This window comes from Malurus melanocephalus, unplaced genomic scaffold, assembly GCF_030028575.1.
Source record: "Malurus melanocephalus ecotype Western Australia unplaced genomic scaffold, MMel_1.1 scaffold_120, whole genome shotgun sequence".
Taxonomy (NCBI): Eukaryota; Metazoa; Chordata; class Aves; order Passeriformes; family Maluridae; genus Malurus; species Malurus melanocephalus.
Window position 1 is genome coordinate 1,875,506 of NW_026623352.1, and position 11,825 is coordinate 1,887,330.

An 11,825-nucleotide genomic window follows, 5' to 3' on the forward strand; every position below is an offset into this window, starting at 1 on the left:
GCGGCGCTCGGGCGGGGGTTCGGCGGTCGCGCTACGGCGCCGCCATTGCTCCTTCTATGGCGGGAGGGGGGGGGCGAGACCCCCGGCGTGGGCGCGCAGGGCCCTAGTGCCGCCCTCAGTGCCCGCCGGGCCCTAGTGCCCGCCTCCCGCCCGCCTGCAGGGCCCTAGTGCCGCTCTCTTCACAGAAACCCAGAGCCGCCCTCAGGGCCCGCCGGCCCTAACGCCGCCCGTACAGCGCCGCCGGGCCCTAGTGCCGCCCRCTTCACACAATCACTGAAGCGCAGAGCCGCCCTCACAGCTCCCCCGGGCCCTAACGCCGCTCCCACGGCCCCTCAGCGCCGCTCGCCCGCCAAACCCGCCCCGCCAATCCCGCGCGCGCATGCGCGGTGAGGGCGGGAGCGCGGCCGTGCCCGCGGCAGCGTTGGGCGGATTTCTCCAAAATAGCGGAATTTTAACCTTTCAGCCCTCACCGTGAGTCTCGCAAGGATGGAACACCGCAGTTTCGACTCCGGGAAGGAGCTCAGCGCGCAGGGAAAGAGCCCAAACGGGCGCTGTGGCGCCTCTCGCTTGGAGCTCTCTGTGAAGGGCTTGAGGAGTCCCGCAGGATTCCCAAGGAGGTGTTGGGAAGGGCCTGGCAGCACAGAACGCGGCWCCGTGTCACTTGTGGCCGTACAGCGGTGCTCCCGAACAGCTGGTGACACATTCGGTACTCTTTGGGTGGGGTTTACACCTGCCAGTTCTGGCTGTGCAACTCCTCGGTGAATGTTAAACTTCACAGCCCGGAGATGCAGCGCCTRAGGCTCCTTCTATCTGGGAGCTCCTGGTTGGGATATCACCCTTTCCTAAGGGCGTCTTGGAACCTTTAACTCCATCAGTACCACATGGAAACTCGGAGCAAGCTGATTTTCAGCACTTATGGTAGCAAAAACTATAGAATACCCTAAAGTAAGTTACCTTTTCCATGCACTAAACRGAGCCAGAAAAATCCCGGATTAAAATGTTACCTTCTCTGCTCCCTGTGGTTCCCGTGTGGCTGTGGTCCATTCCTTTTCCTTGTCCCCTGCTGGCTGCTACATTGGGAATGCTGAAGGAATACTCACCWTAGGAAATGGAGCAGGAACTGGACATTGACGGGACCCCCGAAGATCACTGAGAGTTGCTGARATCCTTGGTTACACCCATGGGTTCAGGTTAACTCCACAGAGGTGGAAAAGGGCCGCTTTGTGTCAAGCCGCAGCAGTGGCTGACATAATTTTCCATTTACCACATTATCTCCTGTGTACAATAAACACAGAGTTCCTTTCGACAGCTGTTCTCTATTCAAACACCTCACTGTCAAAAATGTCCAAGGAGATCCCTGTAGAAGCTGTCTGGAGAACCAGTAGTTTCCAATTACTCCTTCAGGCTTGCACACCGTATAATTTACACTAAATACAGATCAGTCATCACCTTTTGATTAATATTTGCTTTTTAATTTTAAATTCCTCTTAGTCTGAGAGCTACTGTAATTCCTCTTCCCAATTTTATTACCTATCCCATGGGACCAGGACTGATGCTAAGAAGTGTTTTTTTCTASCCAAAATCTCAGGTTATATTTAGCTGAAATCTCAGGTTATATTTGTCATCACTGAATATAAATACATAAACCTATTTCCTGCAGAAATTCTAATGTACTACTCAAAAAAAGATATTATGGATCGTAAGGTTTACATAAAGAATGTGAAATGTCAATATATTGAAAGGATCATTATCGAAACACATTCAGTGATTAAAGGCAGAATTCAGCAGTTGAGCCCAGACCCAAATCTGCTGTTTGCATGTTTACAAAATAAACAGGTGTAAATCAACCAAGTCCAGGTAGATTTGATCTCCCAGATAAACCACAACAAGGAAATTGCTGATTCAGTCATATGTAGCAATGATAGAAATATTTAAATCAGGTCAGGGACTAAGTAAAAGGGCATTTAGAAAACCAGGAGCAAAATTCAGGCATCAATCTTGTAACTGATCATTTTAATAACCTTATTTTTGTTAATTTTGCAGATTGAATCAGTCCATGCAGAGAYTTTTTACAGGTAGACTGGGAGCACACATACAAGAATTGGAGGACTGGGAGGACACAGTAATGGATCAGATGCTGAATCTGAACTGATGATGAGTGTCTGCAGCTAACTTGTATAAACTACATGTGGCTGAAGAGAAAGAGTCCCAAATTTATCACGGAACAGCTATGGATCAGAAATACAACACAGCCACTAAGGAGACAAATGTGACCCTTTACATTTAATGGATACCATTCTTTTCAGAGAAAAGAGGGACCTATCAGCACTGAAATAAATACCTGGTGCCTTGGCCATGAGCCACTATCTGCAATATTGCTTCTGGTCACTCCCTATTCAAGGAAAATGAATTCAAATAAATGCAAATAGGATGAACAGGAACAGAAAACTTTGCTTTTGAGAAAAGGCTAACATTTAATTTGGTCTAAGAAATGAAGGGTTGAAGTCTGTCTAAGCTTAACTAGGAAAATAAACTCAGCTGGAACAGTTCAGCTGACAGACACGGCATTATAAATACACTGGCACAGACACCACAGCAAAGCTGCACTACCAACAGGTCTGAGACTGCYCTGAGAGTCAGGGCCAAATCCCAAATATCCTTGACACAGCCCTTTGCTGCTAAGTCTGGGCAATCACATCTCCTAAAGCCCCCRAGGGGATTAACTCCTGACTCAGCCCCTCATCCTTGTTTTGGCTGAACATCCCAGTAACATTCCCCACATTCCTCAGCCAACATCCAGTATCAGTTCCATGCTCCAGCAGCCCTTCAGCCCTGCTGCTCCTGGGTTTGCCCAAARCAACTTCCAACAAAAACATTGCATGTGCCCATTTCAGGAATGCAGATGTTTCCCTCAGGGATGAGCCAAAGGCTTTAGCTGGAAGTTGTGCTTTCACAGCTCCAAATCCAGGCTGTTCACACACACAAAGGGCAGTGTTGTGCTGGGCACAAGCCCCTTTGGGAGCCAGGGATTTGTTCACCCTCACACACTGTCCCTTGCTCAGGTCAGCTCCCTTTTTGAGGGGTGAGTACAGACAGGAGAAAACTGCTGCTATTTGGAGAGGAACGCTCAGGAAGAGATTTTTTCAACAAGTCCTTACAAAGGAGGGTCTGTGAGCCCATCCACCTAATCATGGCATCACTAAGGTTGGGAAAGGCCTCTGAGATCACCAAGTGCAACCATCAACCAACAGCATCACCACGGTCACCACTGAACCACATCCTCCAGTGCCACATCCACATGCTTTTCAACATTTCCAGGGATGGGGGCTCCACCATGGGCCTGGATGAAAGGTAGAGTACCAGGAAAACCAGATATAATGATCATTCTGCAGTTTTGTTCTTTGGAAATCCTTCCTAAGTTTCCCAAGTCTTGTTCCTTAAACCAGCCAAAGTGCTGACGTGACTGTCTTCAGATGTGTCTCCTTTAAACACACCCCACCACTGCTGCCATCCCACTAAAACACCTCTGYGGGGAGACGCAAAAGATTTCTTTTTTTTTCCCATAAACACATTGCACTATTTAAGGTTTTCATCTTTGAATTTAATTAAAGAAAAATGTCTCAAAGTGATGAAGCATGTCTGACTTCCAGCTTCTTTCAATGGCACAAGCCAGTGCAGTAAATTGTAGAAAGCAAGCTCAGTTAGAATTTTATTTTCATTTAAAATAAAAAATAGAGAGAAAACTCTCCAGATGTGAGGTCCTGTTAAAAAAGTGGCTGTTCACTTGTAAACAGAATAAAAGTGTTAAGAACACAGTTTCATACAGCTTAAACAAAACCACTTTTCTGAAGCAATACAAGTATGTTACAACACTGTAAGAACACCAAAAGCAGAAAACAAAAGAATGGCAGAAGAATCACATAACATTGCTTACTAAAGTGATAAATAATTTATGGTGAATGTTAATAGCTTGACATTTTTATTGCTCCAATGGTAGTGTGCTGACAARAAAATGTAGTAAACTGTCAGTGGGACAATAATAAACATCAATTTATGGTTTTGCATTTGGAATTTTGTACCTATCAAGAAAAGCAGAGGAACTTTTTTTTTATATTTATCAAAACCACACCAGGTTAAATAATTTTTTTTTTCTGTTTTAAAGTCACCCATTTACAATTGAACCCATACCTCACAGAGTTGTGTGTGCATGTTTGAACATTTTTTGTTTCTCCTCTGGTAAAACACCTTTGCAGGTGCAGATGGGGAATCACTAAGGAAGAGCTTTGATGCTCTGCCAGTGTTCTGTACTCCTTCAATGCTCTCCAGATACAAAACTTTCTAGATACAAACCCAACTATTTCCTGGTTAAAATCTAGAAACAAAATTAGTGTCGACATGTTTTTGTGAATAAATAAAACACTGATTCGGTAGACAGTAGCTGCTTTTAAAAATCTGCTGCAAACTCCCACTCCTGAGAGGGACCAGTCCCCTTTTCTCCTTCTCTGCACAATGGTGTTGGAACCAGCCAAGGCACTTTCTTTACCACTTCCACTCACTCTGCTGACATGAACCTCTGTTACATTGCTACAGATTCTGACAAATATCCTCCATGAACACTTCACCACCTCATGGTGATGATTTACTGTCAATAATGAGATTTCCAGTCTTGTGAGACAGAATTACCTGTGATGTTTTTGCACGAAAGGACAGCCCCAGCACAAAGAACCTGTGTACAGAGTTCACAGCAGTACTGCCAGCTGCCTTCACCTTTCAATGAGCTGTGGATCCTGTGTCTTTCACATGCAAATATAATACTGCTGCTGGTTTTGCATTTTAATGAAAATTTATCTACTCATTAAAACATGGGGCTTATTGTAAATGGCAGGTTTGGCTCTGGTTCTTTACCAGTTGCTTTATGGCCACATAGTTAAATGTCAATTAAAACACAAAGACGAGACCCATTCATGGTTTGAAGACTGCAGTTAATAATTAAGGACAAATTAAAATGGATTTGATTTATGTACTTAAAATGTAAACTTTAAAAACTAATATTACGTGCTTAAGTGTTCAAGGCCAGTTTGGATGGAGCTCTGAGCAGCCTGGGCTGGTGGAAGGTGTCCCTGCCCCTGGCAGGGRTAGAATGACAGGAGCTTTAACATCCCTTCAACCAAGCCATTCTGTGATTCCATGGGAAGTGCCTGTTCTCCCAGATGGAAAATACAGTGATATAATAGTCACGTGAAGAAGAAAATCAGAACCTGCTGAGATTTCTTGAGTTTTTTGCACAACAAAGTTCTGGCAGAACAGTTAAGAAACTTCCATTGTTCTGCTAATTACTCCAGAAACTCGTTTGTCAGGGAAACCCCAAGAACTGGGTGTGCCATTTCAGTTTTGGTTTGCCCTGCCTTTTTCTGCCATTATTTTCTCTGCTTCCAGTTAACACTCATACCCCCGCCCCAAAAAAAAAAAAAAAAAAGAAATTGGAAACAACACTTTGTTTGGTTCTGCAATTGAAATCTGAGTTGCAGCAAGGTGTAGCTAATGATAATTTCAAACAACACARGACGTTTTTATTTATGTTCCAAATGCAATTACACATTTAGTTGTCACCCATCTACCASTCAAACAAAGTTTCTGCATGAAATGTGCAGATTTCATTCTGTGAAGCATCARTCTGGGACTGGAAACAGCACAAACTTCCCTTTGAGTAACATCTTGCATAAAACTGGCCTTCTGTAAACACTGTGTACAAGGAATCTGACCTACTACAGGTATTAGGATGCAAGGTCTTACAAATACTGTATTTTAATAGCATATTGCAAACTGGAGAGATTTAAATACATTCAGAGGAAACCCCAAGTCACCCTGAAGCTAAAAAGCAACTTGGGATGATGCTGCAGGGAGTCAAGATGCTGCCAAGAAATGCCTGGACACTGATAATGAAATCCACCACAACTTGCAGATACTGAGTTATCTGATGGATTTTGTTATTTCTAGTTAGGAAAGGCAGGAAACTTGGAATAATTTCCATTTGCTTTCTTTTATCAAGTGGTCTTGCTTAGGTCAGCCATTAGAGGAAGTTTTTCTACAATTACTTCCCTTCCTGAGATCAGGCAAACAGGGAAGAATCCAAAATAATACTGAATTCCACAAAGCATTTGTGGCTCTCCAGACAGTTCCTGACTGCCAAAACATATTCAGGAGCCCTTTCAACTRCTCCACTTCCTCCCCTCAGATGTTTTGAAACTCCACTTTGACTGAGATAAAACTTATTTCCACTGGAAGGGACATCATGCCACTGAGCTGTGAAAATGCTGAAGTACAACCACACCACAACAATAACAAAAGTGTTACTTCAGCTTTGATTTGGCTGTTCCTAATTTTTCTCCTTTGCAATAAAGATCTCCAATTCAAAGTTAATTWTTCCTGCCTTCAAAACAAAACAGAACTTAACATCCATATATTCCTCACTTAAAAACAGACTTTAGGGTATTTTGTTAATAGCAGCTGCCACCTACCCCACAAATGCAGCTTTTTCAGAGGTGAGCAGATTTCAGTTTTGTATTTCAGGTGCTGCAAACACGACCTGAAACACTTTTTAAAATAAAGACAGAAATGCTATGCATTTTTCATCCATTTACTAAACAAAGTGCAACTGAGCCCTACACATCTGACATATGTACAAACTCTTTATGGCTTTCCCATAAAACCAGTGTGGATGGGTCTGTACAATCCTGGGGGAACGAGCACATGGAACAGATGCTGGGGGACTGTTGGCAATAGAATAAGAGCTATAATACATTCTGTAAACCTTGGCATACCACACTTTACATTATGCAAAGAGTCAATATTTACAAATCCATAGTGGGTAAACTAATGAACCCCCCTAATGTAAATGACGATTTTGCAAAGTGCAGGACAAAACCAGTGCTGTTGATTGCAAGTCCTATGCAAGCAGGTTCTACTAAAATCATTACTACTGGAGTTTACCTGGACATTCCTACTGAGGGTTTCTAGGATTGCAACACTTAGGATGAAATATAGGATGACACAGCTTTAGGATGCAGGTTGGAGGACAGCAAAGAGAGAAATTAATAAGGCAGCATGCTCAGAACAGGTTTAAGCAGCACTGATGTTAAGATCCCTAGTGGCAACTCTATCAGTTATTGGTAATGTTAAAAATTCAGAGTGCAACATAGAAGCCTCGTTTAACATAAAAAAATGTGCAAATTGTTCTCTTCTTAACAAAAGAAAGTAACAGCGAGGAAGATTTCTACTRAAGAACATTTTTAAGTCACAGCAAAGTAGACCATCTTCTTTCCAAAATCATCTACAAGGCACTAAGGGTAGAAAATGACAGGTAACATGAAAGACCAATGTTGTTCCTCAGTCAGGTCGAAATATGGGGTATTTTGGTAAGAACTCTATTAATATTACCTGTTGAAGAAGGGAAAAAGACAAGAACAGAACACAGTAACCAAAAAGTTCAAAGYTTCAGCATAATTTCCATGCAACATCAGCTACTTTGTAAGACTAAATATATCTGAGATAGTCTGTGAGGAGGGAATGTTCCCCAGGGTAACAAAACAGATATTCYATTCTCAAATAGAGGGATTCTGGATACTTGGCTTTTTTGGGGTGCCTCTCTCTCCCTAAAGTCTACACGATCTTGACAGCTTTATGTTAAAGTGGATAGGGGAGTGCTAGAACCACAGAAATATTTGGAATTCTGTTTTCTTAAAGGGGCTGTCTGGTTTAAACCATTTGAAATTTAGAGGTGGCGAAAGAAAAAAAAACATACAGAAAAAGAAAAAAGAAAACCCAAACAAAGAAGGTCCAGCCAAAAAAGCACACTAGTATAAAACTGCAGTATTTCTGCACAAATTATGTGAATCAAAGTRTTTATGAATACCACTGGGTAAATGTTAAAGAACTATGGACTGGTGSTGGTATGGGAATCACCCCAATGCATGAAGTCCCAGAGGGTCTCCCTCATTCCAAATTGCAGACCAAACTGCACATTTGTCTGAGAGATTTTTTTGTACAGGGGCACTAAGTGAAGAATTTTCCCTATTAAATCACAGTTCTGTTGAACAGCAGTAAGTAACAGAAGCAATACTCACATATTCCATCATATTGCTAGTTTCACATTTCCTTTTGCTCAGCTTCCAGTGCAAACCAAGCTAAGGAAATAATTAATAAAGAATTTAGCACGTGCCACAGCCTTGCTTGGATGAGTAATGCAAAAAACATTAGCAATAATGAATTATTAGGATCTATTATTTAGGAATCAGTATGAAGTAAGGAATTATSAAAAGACTGTAAAATCTTTTATGTCAATATTCTCAAAGCTGAAAAAACTAAGCACTTTGCCTTTTCTTACCTTRTGATATAGTCTGTTATTTTCCCATTCTAATAACTTCTGAATTGATCTTCTAGTCTAAAAAGGAAGTCAGAACTGTATCAGAAATAGTTCAGCAGCCAGTTTCATCAGAAGAATCTCACTACTGCATTTCTGGCCAAGATTAATTTATAGTAAGCGSATTTATAAATAAGTAGAACCAAGCAAAAGAGAAATAATAAATAGAAATCTTACCATTTCAAGTCGCCACTCCTTTCTTCAAAAAAGAAAACACTCATGGGTTTTTTGTTAACTTAGAATCACAGAAYCAYTAAGGATGGAAAAGACTTCTAAGATCAAGTCCAACTAAGGCTGTAACTTTTCCAGAATTAATTTAGTTAGTAAGARATCCTTCTGAATTTACTGTTTTTACCTCCCACAGCCAAGCCAACAAAACACTCTCACATTCTCCTACCAAATCCTGCACTCACTGCACGTGTTCTGCTGACAACCTGCATTTCCATATATGTAATTCTCAGGTTTTGCTAATGGAATTGTGACCTGAATCCTGAAAAAAACCCTCATCACCACTGAACTCCAGCTCACAACCACTGTTTTTTATTTTAAACTCTTGCTACCAACCGTGACCTTCATGTCCTGCTCTTTCCACAACTGTGGGACAGGAGATGATTTTCAAGTTTYRGTGATTTTGAAGGTCACAGAAAGAYAACTGTGATGGTCCTGMATGGTATACATTTAATTTTAATCACTGCATGATTGTTATCACCCTCACACCCCCACAGAAGTGCCACCAWTTCCACTACTTGGTGCATATTCTCTACAACCTTGAGAATTTCATTAATACTACAACACCCCACGGGCATTTATTTAGATTTTCACTGGCACAAGGATATTAAATATGGTTTTAAAACTGCAAACACTCCATCTGTATCTCTCAGGCATATTCCTCTGCAATATTARGTTTATAAAGGAAGTTAAAAGGAGCTAAACACAAGTCCTGTAACTTTTTTGTGATGCAACTTCACTGTTGAGCAGTTCAACAAGTTAACACGTKAATGCACTTCCTAAACATTTACTGCTGTGATAAATCAACTCAAAATATAAACCACAGAGGTAATTGAGGTCATGAGCACCTGATATTACTAAAGTGATTTTCARAGTTACTATTTTGAACCTGATTACAGGACTGGCCAACTCTCTGTTGGGGAGAAAGTCTTAAGAAAATAAATTTGTGCTTAACAAAAAAAAATAAATTAAAATAAATTCTGTTCTTAACAGAAACAGCATAGTAAAACATGGCAAATAAACCATAGCTCTGAAATGTGATGGTATTGATTGCATACAAAAAAAAGTGTTTTTTAAGTTTAAAAAGTATTTATTTTGGGGATGGAGAGAGTGGGGAGGGGGGTGTGAAGAGGAAAAGTGGTTTTTTTCAGTCTAATTCTGCCAGTCTTTGAAGGTCAATATCCAGTTCTGCACTCATTTAACTCAATTCTTAGACTTGGAGAAATTCTGGAAATTTAAGGTAATGTATATTCAATCCTGTTTGAATTGARATGGAATCAGGTATACCTAAAACTATTGATTCAATTGGTAATTTGGTGTCTTTTCACACTTTCTCTATTTTCTAAGGCAGAAACTTGAATAACCTTTTGAATGTGAGACCAAACCAGCATTTTGAAGTGGGAATGACATTATTAAAAATCATTTAATCCTACCTATAATGACAAAAGAATAAGAATAGAATACAATAAGAAGCTGAAGCATGGACTCACTCTTTTGTTAAGACAGACCACGGGCCACAGGCTGCAGCCCAGAGTGCAGCAGCAGCACAGGCAGCCACAGAGCAGCCACTTCACATTGACAGGGAGGTTCTTCCTCAGGCAGGCATTCACTCGGCTGATGCTGGTCTTGAATTCCTCGGGRGCCACCTGCAACAGAAGGGCTCAACTTCAGGGAGAGCCAGCACAGGGGTGTTTTCTCAGAAACTGCCTCTACAGGTTAAAATGAATTATAAAATGACACAATATAACCCCATCTTCTAAAGCACTGATCACCCAGTGAGCATGAAAAGTCACTTGCCTGCAAAAAGTTCATCACTGATGCCTGCGCTGCACAAACTTGAATTAAAAAGCCAAACATCACTGAGATGGACAGCCTCATCCATATAATTGCATCAGTAATTAAACAATTGGCCTGAAAACACAGTGGGCCCAAACAAAATCAGAATTGGGACACAGCTGGGCAGCACATGCACTGGCTACACTGAGCAAAACCATGAATTTCTGCTTTCCAAGGCAATGTGGGAGCTTTGTAGTAAAAAAATGTAWGACAAAAAGGGAGAATATCGTCCAAATTAATGTCATACCAATCTAAGTCTACACTGTGCCTGGGTGAAGGCTCTTTCCACAAATAACTTCCTGAAGTAGCCCATTCTGAAGCCACAACTTCCTTTGTGGCTGCTTCCTAAAATAGGGAAGCCTAGAARGACATGAACTGGATTGTATTTAAGGCAGAGCAATGCAACTTGTACAGGGTTAGGAATAATGCCTAGCKGTTGAAAACTGGCTTTTTAAATTAAGGAATAAGTATTTTATAACTGYATTGCCACTGCAGAGTCACAGTGGAACCCCCATTTTCTATCAGAACTAAGTTCTTTTTTTCCAAYAGCAGCATTTCTCACCTACTCATATACCCCAAATCCCTCATCTCCCTATAGAATCCAAGTCACTTCCAGCTGAGAARGCAAATCTGGATTTGAGGCACTGACTCCAAGATGACCTCCTTGACCGTAACACAATCCAGCATTCAAATGCACAAAGCAGAATAAATCAGAACCAACYTCAAGAGACTTGACTAGGCAGRCAYAACTCAAAACAATAAATAAATAAATMARAATTTTAAAATCTTTYCTACCTACTTGCCATGTTGATCAAAAATCCTAGAATGAGTGTGTACAGAAAACTGTGCAACTACTCCACAATCCCCCAACCAAGCAAGCCCAACTCTGCCCATCTGATTCTGCAAACAAGGGCATCAACACCAACAAAAGTGTTCATTTAATGACAAAGATTCTTTTCACCAGGGGCAAAGCCACAGGGCAGGAAATGGAGAGGACCTGATGCTGCTGCTCCTGCCTATTGACAAGAGCTGAATTCTTTAAAGCATTGCAGGAAAGGGAGTAAATAAATACAACATCTGTTTCCTGACCCAACATTTGGGTCACCAGGCACTATAGAGCCAGGGGGCAGCTGGGCTTGCACACAAGCCAGGCCTACAGTTAATAACATAAGAAYGTAATTTAAGTGTGATTATTTTATAGCAGGAATTAATAAATACACAGAAAGGAATTCTCTTGCCCCCTCCCACATTAAATAAACTTTGTTTTGCATCTATAGCTGAAGAAACTAAAAAAATTGCCTGTTTCACAATAGACAGTTTAGGGGGAAAAACAAAAAAAAAA

The 11,825-nt window shown here is 41.3% G+C and overlaps 2 protein-coding genes across 3 annotated transcripts in view; both read right to left on the minus strand.

Annotated features, from left to right (window-relative positions):
• LOC130575914 (pre-mRNA 3'-end-processing factor FIP1-like) overlaps positions 1–1,206 on the minus strand; it is a 23,624-nt gene extending 22,418 nt beyond the window's left edge. Inside the window, exon 1 of the mRNA XM_057370152.1 lies at positions 1,101–1,206. Coding sequence (XP_057226135.1) covers positions 1,101–1,128 — 28 coding nt within the window. The 5' untranslated portion in view covers positions 1,129–1,206. The remainder of the gene's footprint in view (positions 1–1,100) is intronic.
• Positions 1,207–1,214: 8 nt separating this feature from the next.
• The window catches only part of CHIC1 (cysteine rich hydrophobic domain 1), a 21,993-nt gene continuing 11,382 nt past the window's right edge, over positions 1,215–11,825 (minus strand). Inside the window, exons 3-6 of one of the 2 annotated variants that reach the window (XM_057370156.1) lie at positions 10,138–10,293; positions 8,384–8,440; positions 8,124–8,183; positions 1,215–1,275 (exon numbers count right to left, since the gene is read on the minus strand). In XM_057370156.1, coding sequence (XP_057226139.1) covers positions 1,261–1,275; positions 8,124–8,183; positions 8,384–8,440; positions 10,138–10,293 — 288 coding nt within the window. In that variant the 3' untranslated portion in view covers positions 1,215–1,260. Of the gene's footprint in view, positions 1,276–3,536; positions 7,438–8,123; positions 8,184–8,383; positions 8,441–10,137; positions 10,294–11,825 lie in introns of those variants that run through there. The other variant, XM_057370155.1, reaches the window with a different exon arrangement.